Source organism: Vicia villosa, linkage group LG3 (assembly GCF_029867415.1).
Source record: "Vicia villosa cultivar HV-30 ecotype Madison, WI linkage group LG3, Vvil1.0, whole genome shotgun sequence".
NCBI lineage: Eukaryota > Viridiplantae > Streptophyta > Magnoliopsida > Fabales > Fabaceae > Vicia > Vicia villosa.
The window spans coordinates 56,204,864-56,219,625 of record NC_081182.1 but is presented as its reverse complement, the minus strand read 5'-3'; the positions used below and the strand labels follow the sequence as shown (position 1 = coordinate 56,219,625).

At 34.6% G+C, this 14,762-nt stretch overlaps 3 protein-coding genes across 5 annotated transcripts; 2 read left to right on the top strand and 1 right to left on the bottom strand.

The window, feature by feature from the left end:
- Window positions 1-303: 303 nt before the first annotated feature.
- On the top strand, window positions 304-4,798 carry LOC131661511 (uncharacterized). 2 transcript variants are annotated; one of them, XM_058931080.1, is made up of 12 exons: window positions 304-456; window positions 789-1,060; window positions 1,440-1,522; window positions 1,602-1,737; window positions 1,934-2,421; window positions 2,512-2,559; window positions 2,736-2,910; window positions 3,003-3,115; window positions 3,211-3,307; window positions 3,450-3,669; window positions 3,913-4,060; window positions 4,167-4,798. In XM_058931080.1, the coding sequence occupies exons 2-12, from the start codon at window positions 859-861 to the stop codon at window positions 4,557-4,559; spliced, it is 2,103 nt and encodes a 700-aa protein (XP_058787063.1). In that variant the 5' UTR covers window positions 304-456; window positions 789-858; the 3' UTR covers window positions 4,560-4,798. The 2 variants fall into 2 exon arrangements, with proteins under 2 accessions (XP_058787063.1, XP_058787062.1); XM_058931079.1 differs by having other exon boundaries at window positions 305-456; window positions 4,164-4,798.
- A 408-nt stretch (window positions 4,799-5,206) lies between these two features.
- Window positions 5,207-7,222, bottom strand: LOC131661512 (uncharacterized). The gene is made up of 5 exons (XM_058931081.1): window positions 6,898-7,222; window positions 6,656-6,812; window positions 6,490-6,540; window positions 6,312-6,404; window positions 5,207-5,621 (listed from the first exon to the last, which is right to left on the bottom strand). The coding sequence occupies exons 1-5, from the start codon at window positions 7,014-7,016 to the stop codon at window positions 5,556-5,558; spliced, it is 486 nt and encodes a 161-aa protein (XP_058787064.1). The 5' UTR covers window positions 7,017-7,222; the 3' UTR covers window positions 5,207-5,555.
- A 3,060-nt stretch (window positions 7,223-10,282) lies between these two features.
- On the top strand, window positions 10,283-14,421 carry LOC131655811 (KRR1 small subunit processome component homolog). 2 transcript variants are annotated; one of them, XM_058925618.1, is made up of 12 exons: window positions 10,283-10,441; window positions 10,617-10,897; window positions 11,007-11,117; window positions 11,783-11,851; window positions 12,341-12,397; window positions 12,562-12,600; window positions 12,707-12,811; window positions 12,890-12,972; window positions 13,059-13,140; window positions 13,250-13,393; window positions 13,489-13,563; window positions 13,696-14,421. In XM_058925618.1, the coding sequence occupies exons 2-12, from the start codon at window positions 10,634-10,636 to the stop codon at window positions 13,810-13,812; spliced, it is 1,146 nt and encodes a 381-aa protein (XP_058781601.1). In that variant the 5' UTR covers window positions 10,283-10,441; window positions 10,617-10,633; the 3' UTR covers window positions 13,813-14,421. The 2 variants fall into 2 exon arrangements, with proteins under 2 accessions (XP_058781601.1, XP_058781600.1); XM_058925617.1 differs by having other exon boundaries at window positions 10,285-10,441; window positions 10,620-10,897; window positions 13,696-14,419.
- Window positions 14,422-14,762: the final 341 nt, after the last annotated feature.

Below are 14,762 nucleotides of genomic sequence, written 5' to 3'. Positions count from 1 at the left end.
TATTTTTATTTTTTAAACAATAATTATTTTTATCTATAATATTCTTAACTTTTTAATAATTTATCTTTTTTCTCTTTGTATAATAAATAACTTTGACTAATTTTGAGAAATTCACAATCAATACTACATTCAATTTTGAAATGACTCTTAAAAAAAAAAAACAAAAAAATTAAGTGAAACTTAAAGGGAAAAGTATTTAAAAAACCGCAATTGCCATGTGGCAGCATGTTAATGGCTTGATTTATCTAACGGTCTAAAATAAATGAAAGGGAAAGTGCAGTTCCCGGGTTAAGGTCAGACAATCTGTTTCAACATAACACTTGCTCTTCTTCTCGCCACGTCGTTGATGTCTTTCTGGAACGAGTAAACATACGTTACGTTAGTACCTAAGAAAAATACAGTAGAGATCAAACAGAGAAGAAGACTCACTTGCAGTTGTACCTCATATAGTTACCGGTAATTCTTCTAACCTCTTTCTTCAACTTCAATACATGCCTTAATAATATTTGTTCAACACTATGATCGATCGATGCAGCTTTTAACCTTCTTCTACTCAATTCTGATTCACATTTTGTGTGATGCGATCGTACACTGTATATATATGCTTCTCGTTGTATTTTTAAGTTGCGTCTGTAACTGCATATTACATGTTTGATATAATGACATTCACTAAAATGAAGGAGAAATGTTTAATTTTACTATACCATCAATAGCTTGATTATAAAATGATGATACATTGTAATGGTTGTGCATCTTTTGACATTTATGTTTAACTATTACATTTCCAGGTTATTTTTTATCCTTGGGTCTTCTATTTTATGAAGAACATTTGACCCTCGCTTTTTCAATTTTGGGGTCATGGGGTTTATAAGGTTTATAAAAAGGTATAATTACCCCTTTAAAGATAAAACTCGAAATAAAGCATACTTAGTTCAACATATGCAAAGGAGAGGTTTCTCAAAGGCGGAAGCTTCCAATGGCAATGATGCGGTGCTTCCGGTTCTGATCGTTGGTGCAGGGCCTGTGGGTCTTGTTCTTTCTATTCTGCTCACGAAGTTAGGTAGGTTCTAAAATTATAGCATTTTAATTGATCAATATTAATAATATTTTGGATGAAGATTCCTTGTGAAATATGTTTGAAAATGATGCATCAATTGTAATGAGATTTATTAAGTTTTCTGTTTGTAATTTTGCAATGACAATAATTTATAATTCAATGTCTATATAATTGTTAAGAGTTTCAGTGTGATAAATAATGCAAAGTTTTAAAGTGACCTATAGAGTTTCCTTTGCTAATGTGTTACTGGTTTTTATGACAATGCTCCTGTATCATGAAGAACAACAAATATAAATGAAAGATATGAGTAAATTGATGATAACAGAATTAGGGATCGTGTAGAACAACTTCGAAGATCATATTCCTTTTGTTTTTATTGCAGGTATTAATTGCACAATTTTGGAGAGAAACAAGGCATTTTCTAAACATCCACAAGCACACTTCATCAACAATCGATCCATGGAGGTTAATATCACTTTTTGATAAATGGTTTTATTTCCAAAAAAGGTATTGTGATGTGTTTTGACCGTTGGTGCAATTATAGATATTCCGCAAGATTGAGGGCCTTGTTGAAGAGATCCAAAGCTCTCAACCACCAGTAGACTTATGGAGGAAGTTTGTATATTGCACTTCCCTTTCGGGTTCAGTTCTTGGATCTGTAGACCACATACAACCTCAAGGTGCTATTCTGTAGTCCAGGTGAAACAATTTCATGTCTAATAGATAGAAATATGAAGATTTCTCTCTTACGGTAGTATTGATGATATTACATAGCCTTCAAAATATGCAGCATCAACTATTAGATTACATGATGTTTTTATCATTTTGGTCAATATTAAGCTTCAGAAGATTCATTTATCCTGTATTTGTTGCCAGATCTTGCGCATGTTGTCAGCCCAGTCTCTGTTGCACACTTCTCACAGTACAAGTTAACCATGTTACTTCTCAAGCAACTTGAAAATCTAGGCTTCCAAACATGTGCATCTGAAAGCTCAGAAGGAAATAAGCAGTCTTATGAAAAGAAAATATTGATGGGTCATGAGTGTGTATCCATTGGCACCAGCAATGACTTTGTAACTGTAACTGCGTCTTCTGTCAATAATGGGAAGCGTGTAGAAAAGAATATTCACTGTAACATCCTTATTGGTACAGATGGAGCAGGAAGTACTGTGAGAAAGCTTGTAGGAATAGATATGAGAGGTGAGAAAGACTTGCAAAAACTTGTCAGTGTCCATTTTTTGAGCAAACGGCTTGGAAAATTTTTGCTTAAGGAGAATCCGGGTATGCTTTTCTTTATCTTCAATACTGAAGCAATTGGGGTCCTTGTTGCTCATGATCTCAGGGAAGGAGAGTTTGTTTTACAGGTATGATATGCTTAAATATAAAAATGTCACCATTTCGTCTTGCAATTGGTTTTTTTGTGAACTAAATGTATGCTAGTTATATTGTGACAGATACCGTTTTATCCACCTCAGCAAACAATTGAAGATTTCAATCCAAAGGTATCATCTATCCATAACAGAAGGTTTATACAGATTTTTTAATGACATTTGTAATAATACAAGGAATAAAATATCTTGTAAAGCTAAATCATGGAGTTTTGAAGAGGTCATAGGTCATGTCTGTTGATGTGATTAAACCTGATACATTTATTTATGTATGTATTTGATTTTAGTAGGCATGTGAGAAGTTGATCAGCAAACTTGTTGGTCAAGAGTTTGGAGATGTGGATGTAATTGATATAAAGCCATGGATTATGCACGCTGAAGTTGCTGAGAGCTTTACATGTTGTGGCAACCGAATATTACTTGCCGGAGATGCTGCTCATCGATTTCCTCCTGCTGGTGGATTTGGTTAGTTGTTTTATCTCTTTGCAGATTGTATAGATGCTTAGTAATCTAAAGTAAAAAATGGTTTATCATAAAACATTGATGTAATTTTGCAGGAATGAATACTGGCATTCAGGATGCCCATAATCTTGCATGGAAAATAGCTTCTGTGATCAAGGGTATTGCTCCAACTACAATTCTTAATACCTACGACATGGAACGCAGACCAGTAATGCTTTTATTTTCTGTTACATATTTTGAATATATATTTATATTCAAGAAATTCAAAACCCACTGACAAATATTACTGCATTTCATTGCCAGATCTCTGTATTCAATACAAGGTTAAGTCTTGAAAACTATAGAGCTGCCATGTCTGTTCCTGCTACACTTGGTCTCGATCCAACTATTGCAAACACAGGTACCCAAAATTATTTCATGCAATGATTTCTTTTATTTTCTTCATCATCAATTAATCAAATAATCTTACAACTGGTGCTGTTCAGTTCATTCCTCGCTAAATAATAACTGAATTTAACTGATTTTTCCTCATTTGATTGCAGTACATAAAGTTATTACTAATGGGGTTGGTTCCATCTTACCATCCGGATTGCAGAGGCTAGCTTTGGATGGAATTTTTGCTATAGGTCGTGCACAGCTCTCTGAATCTGTTTTGAATAAAAGTAACCCTCTTGGATCCTCAAGGTTGGCTAAGCTAAGACATATATTTGAAGAAGGAAAAAGCCTTCAACTTCAGTTTCCTGCCGAAGATCTTGGTTTTAGGTATCACTGTTCGAATAAGTCATTTTGTACATTTTGTATTACTGAGCTACATATCACTACTGTTGTATTTGTCTAGCTTAGCTATTACTTTAGTTTTGCATTTTTGTATGGTAGTACATTGGACCAAATTTATAATTTTCTTCATCTATAATCATTTGCTATTATATTTAGCATTTTGATGGATGGATCATGAGATGGATAGGCATTTTTCAGTCACCTGTCTAACTCGGCTGTTGAACTTAGGTACCTACAAGGTGCTATTATGCCAGAGAGTAGTGATGTTGAGAGTCCTCCACAAGTACCCACAGGTCGTCGCCGGGACTATATCCCTTCAGCACAGCCAGGATGTAGACTGCCTCATATGTTTGTGAGAGTAAACCAATTAATCGAGGTTTGTAGCACTGTTGATCTATAGACTCTAGCTAAATGCTTAGCTGTATTCATTGGTTTTAAACATCATTTTTTGTTGATATAGTGTAAGTAATATTCTGTAGGAGACGGTTTCTACGCATGATCTTGTGTCTGGAAATAAAGTTGAGTTTGTTCTCATCATAGCACCTGTGAAGGAATCTTATCATTTAGCTTGTCAAGCATTGAAGGTGGCTGAGGAACGACAAGTTTCTCTCAAAGTGTGTGTTTTTTGGTGCACTGATTCTGCTGAAAGACTTGATAAAGGAAGTAAAGAAGCATTATCACCCTGGAAGAATTATGCAGACGTTGAAGTTTGTTCAACAACTTCAAATTGGTGGGAGATGTGTAACATGACTAACAGAGGGGCTATTTTAGTTAGACCCGATGAACATATTGCCTGGCGTACAATTTCAGGACTTACTGAAGATCCTAGGGCGGAAATGCAGAGGGTTTTTTCTGCTATACTTGGAGCACACTAATAAAATAAACAAATGCTAATCAGAGCATCTCCAACAAGGGTTTCGTCATAGAGTTTCAAACACTGCAACCATTTTATAATTTTTATTTTCATTGTAGCACATCTATTTGATAGTCTCAGTTCCATAGAAAATTATAGTATTCTATTTAAGCTCTTGTTCCTTACGAATATAGAATTAGTTATACTTGTAATCAACTAACAAAAAAATTAAAATCTAAGGTATCTTATGAGTTGCTTAAATATACACAATTAAAGTAAAAATATATTGGGTTGTGTTACTGATCTCACTATTGATTCTTTGGGCAATGCTATTGTCATAGGTAGTTTTTTTTTTGTTTTTTATTTATTTATCATCATGGATTCTAACAATAATGAAACAATATCTCCTGTTGTTTGTTTCAAGTTTTCTACAGGGACTATCATTCTTATGTAGTCGAAACCCATTTCATATTTTCTGCTCTGATAGAGTTGGATTGCATTGCATCCATTACCATCTGGTGTTTGTTAGGCAATGTGTAAATTTCAGTCTTCACTTCAATTTCCAAAAGCAAGAAGTGATCAATTTGAAACACAAACAATTTCATCTACCTATATTTTCCTTTTATACGTGAATGTAACATTCCCAACAAATAGAATAACTAACAAAGATGAAAGGAGAAGAGTTTTTAATATCAAAAGAGCTACATATATCCAGGGTAACAGACTACAAGTAATATAAATAAATTTTCTCAAACATTGTAGAGATCAAAAATTGTAATAAACACGTGCTCTAGCAATTTAATGATTCCATAAGACAGACACTTCCATTACATCAAGTAGTGTAATTAATACAGTTCAATTTTCGATCGCCAATGTTGATATGAAGGTTAAGTGAATGCAGGCTGAGATCAAAAGAATGTGCCCATATGACTTTTCCGGTTGTAAAAGCTCAACACTAGAGACTTGGTGCTTTGGATTTTCTATACAACGGCCCAAAGGAATCCTCAAATTTTAACTATCAAATATGTGTTATTAAAAAACCAATAGATGCTGTTACGATTCCAAGTAAACCACCGGCAACAACCTGCAATATGAATTTAGAATGTTAACAAGGGAAACCACCACTTGTAATTCTTTTTGGCAATTACAGAGTATAATGAAAATGAAACTCAATTAAAAAAGAACCTTTTTTATTCTTCTCCAAAGAGATTACAAAAAAGACAACTAAAGTTAGCATGTTTATCTTTTAAGGATTTGTAATCGCTAAGATTAAATTGCACATAGATAAGTAGAAAATGAGATACAGAGTGCCACAATATGTCCAAAAAGTGTAGCAGTGAAAAAGCTATAACCTTGTTAATGACTTTCTGTTTTGATAGATTCAACATTCACTTAACACTAAGTATAATCAGATACTACAAGTAGTATAGTATCCCGATTCCTGATAGTACTAAAGCAAAATATATAATCCTAGGAAAATATCATAACGTTTCAAAGAAAGTAAAACATACTATCATAGATTTGAATGTTCATAAAAGACGATTTTGCATAACACAATTGTCACCTACTACTATACAGAATCAGTAGCAATGCTCATTGAATATATTTAGTGTAAACAGTCAACAAACATCAAAATCCCTATGCTTACTTTAGGTTGCTGAAGAATTCTTTAACGCGTGTAAACAACCAAATCTCTACTAAATTCTCTATTCTAAACTTGTATCCCTTAAATAATCACATAAATTAGAAAGCAATCAAATGCAAAACATTGAACCTGAGGCGGAGTATGCCCAAGCAGTTCCCGAAGAGGTCTGCTGTCAGCCAGAGGATGTTCAGCAGGAAGTTCAATAACAATTTGGTTAAGAACCTGGAAAAACCCAGTCATTCAAATTCGGTAAACACAATTTGGAATCAATCAAAACAAATAGAGATACTATGGACCGCAATCAAACCTCTGCTTGTCGTCCCGCTTGCAATCTTACACCAGTAGCATCATACATCACCTGCCAACAACAATATCTGATATCAGAACCTCTCCAATAAACGCACCGAAAACAAAAGTATATAGATCAAAATGTTTATGAATTTTAATGTTAGAACAAAACAAAAAACTCATACAATGACAGCTAGAATCAATGCGGTAGCGAAAAGCGGTCCACCAAATCCTTCACGAAATCCAACCGCTGTAGCAAGAGCAGTAACAGTAGCTGAATGAGAAGACGGCATTCCACCAGATCCAATCAATTGTTTCGGATCCCATTTCCTTTCCTTATACCTAATCAACATTCACAAAACATTAATCAATAACACAAAAAAGTTACAATTCAATTGAATTGGGATCGATCGGAAGGAAGAGTTACCAGACGGTGAAGAATTTGATGGATTGAGCGAGGGTGAAAGCAATGATGGCGCAAAAGAGAGGGTAATTGCCAAAGGTTGAAGACGAAGACGACGTGGTTGTAACTGCAGCGTCGTCCATGGGTTGTTCTATTAATTAATTAATTAATTAACCAGTAAATTAATTAATTAATTAATCAATTAATAGATGAGAATGATTTGGGGAAATTCTTCTGGGTAGATTTTGTAGGAATGCAAGTGCAGTTGAGATTTTTAATGGAGAAACGCGAGAGAATGGTTCTAAATTTATTTATAAATGATGGTGAAAAGGAAAGGTCATAAATACATTTCAACTACACGAATGTAAAAATGTTTGTTAAAAGGTTAAGGTGGCTTTGCTTGAATTTCTTTGAAATCAAATAGTTGCCATAAAGTCAACAACTAACGGTCTAAGCTTCTCAAATGAATATTCTTTTGTTCCTTTCCGTTTTTTTTTTCTTTAAAAAAAGAAAACTATATTTCATAGTCTATCATGATAAAAGCTCTCAGAGTCGTTATATATTAGATTAGACAAGTTATCATTCAGCATAATATTTCACATTTTCTTAACACCTTCACCATAAATCTTCAATTTCCATCCATTTCATTTACTCGGTTTGGTGACACAATTATTTCAACAAAGTACATCTCATTATATATTATCTGATTTGAATTCTAATTCATTTTTATTTAAAGAAGTACTTTTAATTTATAAGTCTCAAGTCTAAGTTCTTTTTTCTTTTGTAAATTTACTAGGGTTTTATGCAATTCAATTACTTTTTTTTTAAAAAGACGCAAGTCTCACATTTTTTTTTGAGTTATTTTTTTTCCCGTTTAGTAATGTGTATGATTTTTTATACGCCTTTAACTCTTGCAAAAGTTGTTGGCAGAAAAATGTGTGGTTCTCTTTTCCTTTATCGAGCAAACTCGAAAAAACTAGAAAACCACAGTTGTCGTCACTTTTAACACTTACAATATGTTCAATGTATTTGTGCATAAAAAACAACATCTCTTCAACGTGGGTGATTTTTGGTAACTATGGTGAGGGAAATGGTTTGCTAATGTGAGCACCCTTAAAAACAATCTTTTTGAGATTTAGATGTCGGAGATTCCAGAAAATGTGAGTTAACATGTTCAAAGTAAGAAGGAAACCGCTTTGTAGAATTATCACACTCGGTCGGTTTGACCTTTTTAGGGGCACCATTTGTTTTAACCAGTTTCGATGGTGGTTTCAAATTTGTGGTTTCTGGATAAACAATTTTCCTTAGTTGCTCTTTGATATGCAACTTCATGTTTGTCATCAACTTTCATAAATCTCTCGTGGATCACTTTCTTTCCAATCATGATAGATATATTTTATTTATCATCCTTCATCACATAATCTTCATCAAACCGAAGTCTTTTCCAATGAGTGCACTATGTGTTGGGCTACCTGCTCATGATCACCATCAGTCTATTGTGCATGTAGTAGCTCTTCCACGAACACCTTATGCAAATACTAAATCTGACATGAGTACCAGGGCGCAGTCCATATCCTCCCTAGCACTCTCCAAGGTTACTCCTAAGTACTATGCCAACAACTCCAGTGCCTCCTCTTTGCTGAACCTCTTTTGGTATAAAAACCTCCTTCTCATCGGAAGATGCAACAGACATGCGACATCGTCAGGTGTGATAGTCATATCACCATGTGGTAGATGGAACGACGATGTCTCATGATGCCATCTCTCAGCAAAAGCGTTAAACATACCATGATTAACTATATTATATCCAGAGAGGGTCGCATATTTCAACACTAAAAACAACAAGAGCTCCTGAAACCATGGTTCAGCGGGAGCTACCAGGTGAGTGATCTTCCGCGCATGATTAATGATCTTTAGTAGATCACGTTCCTGCATACACAATTTAACAAAGTTGATTCAACCAAACAAAACTTAATAATAAAATAAACACTACAAAAATTTATCCTTAAATGAAATATTTACCTATCCATCCTAGATATGTCTGGCAACATGGTCCGGGTATAGAGACAACAGTGATAAATGGGAAGGCCATCCTCCAAAACCTTGAGGTTTCGCAGGTGCGGCCCCGTCTGTCTGGGCCTTAGATGTCGGTTGTGATTGAGATTGTGATGCAGATTGTGGTTGGGATTGAGGCTGAGATGTAGGTTGTGGCTTAGACTGAGGCTGAGATGCATCAGACACCGACTGTGTGGGCTAAGGTGTCGGTTGAGAGTGTGATGTCTCTCCTGCCTCAAATACCATAGGTGAAGCAGTGCGTCTACAGGAAGATGGAGGAGGGGGAGGACGAGTAGGAGAACTTCGCTTGCTGCGGGAGGACGAAGAAGGTGGAGAAGCGTGAACACCAAAATTTGTAATTGGCTCTGCCATAATATGTCCAGAGGTAGAAGGACCATTGGATGCTTGACTCCTTTCCTTTGAACTGAAGCATACTGTGCAAGCCTGCCGTGTCTCAACCTAGATGGTCTTTCACCCATAACTCATGTACAAGTACGAAACAAACGTTACCTAAAGAGTCTTGTTTAAAAAAATGGGAAAAAATACAGACATACTAAAACCGTAGATGTATTTCTGGTTTTTATGTAAACGTTGAACAAAATCGAAAATGTATCTCCGGTAAGACCTGTAACTTTTTGCTTCGTCAACGGCTGAGCTCAGGCTACTAAGACCTCAAAAAAATGTTCATTGATTGGAAAAAAACCTTACTAAAATGTTTAATCATACTTATAAGCTTGCAAACACTAAAAACATTTCAATTATCCAACCTAAAACTAAATTTCTAAATGCATTTACATTAACTAAAAAAACACTTACAATTTCACTTCAAAATCTGACTCTTGTTGGTTGATGAAGCTTCAACACTGATGTTAGATGATGCTTAATTGTTATTTATTGATCCATGATGAGATTTTCGCACAAAGGAGTAGGTGGAGTTTTGAGGCTTTTTTTAATGTGTTTCTGGAAGTGAGGAAGGGGAAGAGACTAGCGCGCGTATTTGTGTCAACATATTCCGAAAATGCATTTACGGACCCCTCCCTTAAGTGCATTTTCGGTTAATTTCTGCGTGACATATGAGGTTTCTTAGGCTAAACTATGATTTGTATTTGGGGTGCTTTCAAAAATACAACTATAGATCCCTCCCGTAAATGCATTTCTGATTAATTCAAAAATATTGGCCATCAAAAATCTGACTTATGGTGTTTTCGAAAATTCATTTTCGATAACTTAAAGCATTTATGTATTTTCGTACGGTGCGCTAGAAAAACGAAGGATGTGTTAAGAAATTCTCTAAGCAATTCTCTTATTTTACAAATTTGGGCCAGACGTTCTTGTGGCCCATCTCATATTTCATTTGCAAAGAAAGAGTTGAGCACTAAACCTAATTCTGCACATTTTCGCTCGTGGCCCTCTGTACAACCACCGTCTTCCGCGTTCTGACCACCATCACCGGCGAATTTACAAACCTCCGTCTTTACCGTCTTACATCTCAGCTCGTAACCCAATCGGAAAGGTACGTTCACGACCTCTGTTTTCAACTCTATTTCACCCTCTCCCCCAATTGACTTTAACTATTTTCTGCTCTTTTTCTCATATGAATGTCTATACCTCTGGATGAACCGGCGAGGCCTGCATAATGCATCATTTACGTAATTTGGTGCCTAACCAATCCACCTTAACGTAATCAGCAGGTACAGAAACAGCAATGGACGAACACGAAGTAACCAACGAAGTAGTGAGAGAGAAGAAGAAAGGGAAACACGATAAACCCAAACCATGGGACGATGATCCCAACATCGACCGCTGGAAGGTCGAGAAGTTTGATCCATCATGGAATGAAGGTGGAATGCTTGAAGTCAGTTCCTTCTCCACCCTGTTCCCTCAATACCGCGAAAAGTATCTCCAAGAAGCCTGGCCACTCGTTAAATCCGCACTCAAAGAATTCGCCATCTCTGCCGAACTCAACTTGGTATATAAAATAAGCAAGTGATGTTGTTATTTTGCTTCATGCATTATGAATCTCTAATTGATTAATTCCACATAATGTTTACTCTGTTTATTCCATTCGCAATTCGTAGGTTGAGGGTTCGATGACAGTTTCAACAACCAGAAAGACTAAGGATCCGTATATTATTGTTAAAGCTAGGGATCTTATCAGACTTCTTTCTCGGAGTGTACCCGCTCCTCAGGTTATTGTAATTTTGGTTTAACTATAGTAGATTGATTATATGGTTAAGTATCTTTTTGGGGTTCATTTGGATTGACTCATTTGAGATTATCTACTAGCCTACTGTTTAGAGAGCCTATAAAACATCTAAAAACAACTTATTTCTATAAGCACTATAGGATAAGTTATGAAAACAGTTTATATGTTATATGAAATTAATTTGACTTTAGTTTATCTTTTGTTATTGAAGTAGCTTAAAATAAGCAATTATATGATAAGAGCTTATACTATAAGCACTTAATTAAGATGTTTATCAAACCATGTTTTTTTTGTTGCTGAGACCCAAACAGGGTCATAGTCTCTACAAAATATCATCTTATCCGGTTTAGTCTTTCCAATATTTTCTTTGGTGTACAAACTCCAATTTGTTGACATCAGGACTAAACGAAGATGAAGATGTTATTTCCTCAATTGTTTAATTCAAGACTAAACATTGATGATAATTTTGTATGCAAATGCAATTAATTTTGAAGAGATTATTATACAGGTTTTTTATAGGGAAATTATTTTATAGGGGCTTAAAACATATTTAAATTTAACTCTAAATATAAACCATCTCCAATTATTTATATGATATATGAAATAGTTTGTTGATTTATGTGTTTGTATGTTGATTGTGTTTCTCAGGCAATTAAAATACTTGACGATGAAATGCAATGCGACATCATTAAAATTAGCGGGATGGTTCGCAACAAGGTAACTTCAATGAGCTCTCTGATTTTAGTTGACTGTACTTTCTTGACTTGTGGGGTTTGTTATGCAAATGTTTTTTTTTGTTACTCTGAACATTCATCTTGCTGGTTCTTTACTTTTATGATTTTCTTTTGGCCTCCCTTCCTCCTTTGTGATTTTCTTTGTTTTGTTTTAGTCATAGAATATCAATTATAGGCTATAGCTAGTTAATTCAATTATTATTTTTTAATTGCATTGAAATTCACTACACACTCTCAGGAACATTCTTTGATAAAGTACTGGATACCCTAAAATTGTACCAAAAAGAACCATCAAACGAAGAAGTTTTTTTTTTTTTTTCCATGCTCCAATCAGCTCTTTGAAGTTTGAACTTATTATTTATTATGCATATATATGCTCATATAGATTTTGTTTATCGTCTTATAGTTTTCAGAAAAGAAACATTTCAATTTAGTCTGATGGTAAGAAGCCTCCATTGATATTTGACTGCAGGAGCGTTTCGTAAAAAGAAGACAGCATCTTGTGGGTCCCAATTCTTCCACTTTGAAGGTGTGTTTTGTGTAGATTTGCTTTTTAGCACTGGTGATTTTGTGTAGATTTGTTTTTTTTAGCACTGGTGGTTGGCTTGGTTTCCATTTCTATTATTATTTTGTTCGCATACCTCTGGTTACTTAAGCTTTGTCTCTCACTTTTCTCCAACTACAACGGTGCAGGCTCTCGAAATACTCTCGGGCTGTTACATTCTCGTCCAGGTAATATTAATTGTTGCTTCAGATTCAAAAGACTGGATATATACTTGCACTATGATTTTGGTCGAGTCCCGAATGAGTGTTTCTAATTGTGCTTGTAATTTCACAGGGAAACACGGTTTCTGTGATGGGTTCATACAAAGGTTTGAAACAAGTCAGAAGAATTGTTGAGGAATGCATGCTGAATAAAATGCACCCTGTCTACAATATTAAGGTTTATAAATGTGCATTTTCTTCAGTTTATTTTATATTTTTGGTGTAGAAAATATCTTATTTCTTTTCACTTTGTCAGATTCTTATGATGAAGAAGGAACTTGAAAAAGATCCAGCACTTGCCCAAGAGAACTGGGATAGGTTTCTTCCAAAGTTTAACAAGTATGACTTTAATTATTTGATAATTTGTATATTCAGAGTATGAACCCTCTACTTCAATTTTGTTGATGCTTCGTTTCTCTTTTCAGGAAAAATGTAAAGCAAAAGAAGGTTAGCACCAAACAGAAGAAGCCATATACTCCTTTCCCTCCTCCTCAACAACCCAGTAAGGTGAGACAACCATTTTCTCCTCGGCAGTCCCCTCTTCTATAAAATATTTTCTTTGTTTATTCATGAAATAAATTCTAAGGCGTCCTTCGTAATTTATGTGATATTTCAGGTTGATATAGAATTAGAAACCGGGGAATACTTCATTAGCGACAAAAAGAAATCCAAAAAGAAATGGCAAGAGAGGCAGGAGAAGCAGGCGGAAAAAACCGCCGAAAACAAAAGAAAACGAGACGAGTCCTTTATCCCACCCAAGGTCTTCTATTGCTCTTCTCTACATTTTCACAAAAAATAATTTGATGCCTAATTTCCTTCGTTTTATTTTACCAAACTTCTATTTGTACTCTTTAGGAGCCTGCAAAGCCGGTGGTGACTAATTCCGAGGATGCCAATAATAATGTTGCTGAAATGGCAATGTCCTTAAAGGTACCAAGTTATATTTGTATTTTCATTTGGCATGACAATTTTTCTTATTGTTATTACAAGTTTGCTTTGTCAAACTGTTAGTTTATCTTCAATGGATAGTTATCTCACTTATGCAAAGTGGTTCCTCCACAGGAAAAATCAAAGAAGTTTGGGAAGCGCAAATCTGAAGAAAATATAAATGCTGAGGCATATATTATAGGGTCATCAGAACAACCATCAAAAAAGAAATCTAAGAAACAAAAGTCTTAGAATGATCTTGATTCTAAAGATGGAAGATGTGTATGTGATGTGAATTTCATCCATAAATGTTGATCCAATGTGTGTAACATGAACACTCGTGGTCCCTGTAGAACTTGGAATTTTTTATTGTTGTACCATCTTTTTAGAAGTTATTACCCAATATACCACACTTTTCAACACAATTCTCAATGTACCATCTTTTCAAACTTTTTTTTTATTATTATAGAACCTCCGCCAATTGAATGGGCGGAGGTGTGTAAAATATAAGAGGCTCCGCCCAATGCATTGGCGGAAGCGTGTAAACTTTGATTTTTTTTTTTAAAGAAAATTGCATAGCTCCGCCCATCCATTGGGCGGATGTTCTATACAAAGTAAAGGCTCCGCCCATTCAAATGGCGGAGGTTCTATGCAGAATTTTTTTTTGTTTGAAATGATGGTATATTAGGAAATAAAGTGAAATTGATGGTATATTAGGATTTATTTTCTATAAACATGATATGTTGGTAAAAGATTTTAGAACTTGTCTCTTTCAAAATCAGTTCCAGATACTTATGTATAAACTATATTTGGTTCATTTGTTAAAATATGGTGCAGTATCATTTTGGGAGTTGTTAAAAGATGGCGATAAAATAAATAAACAGCTTAGAAGAGAGACTTCTCATCGAACTTAGCATAAAAAGAAAATTCATCTTTGTCCATTAGAAGACAAAAACTAACATGTAATCATCAATTAACTATTGTTTAATACTATCAATTATATTTTCATATAGTTAATTTAATATTCTCTCATTTGGACGGTAATAATCAATTATTAAATTTTAACTAGATATAAATATAATTTAAAAGATTACTTAGAAATTGAAGGCAGCCGGATAACAATTTCTGTTTGGAAGAAAAAACCAATTATCTTAAAAATTGTGTTCATAGCTTAACAATATGTTCTCATACCTTTAGTTTCC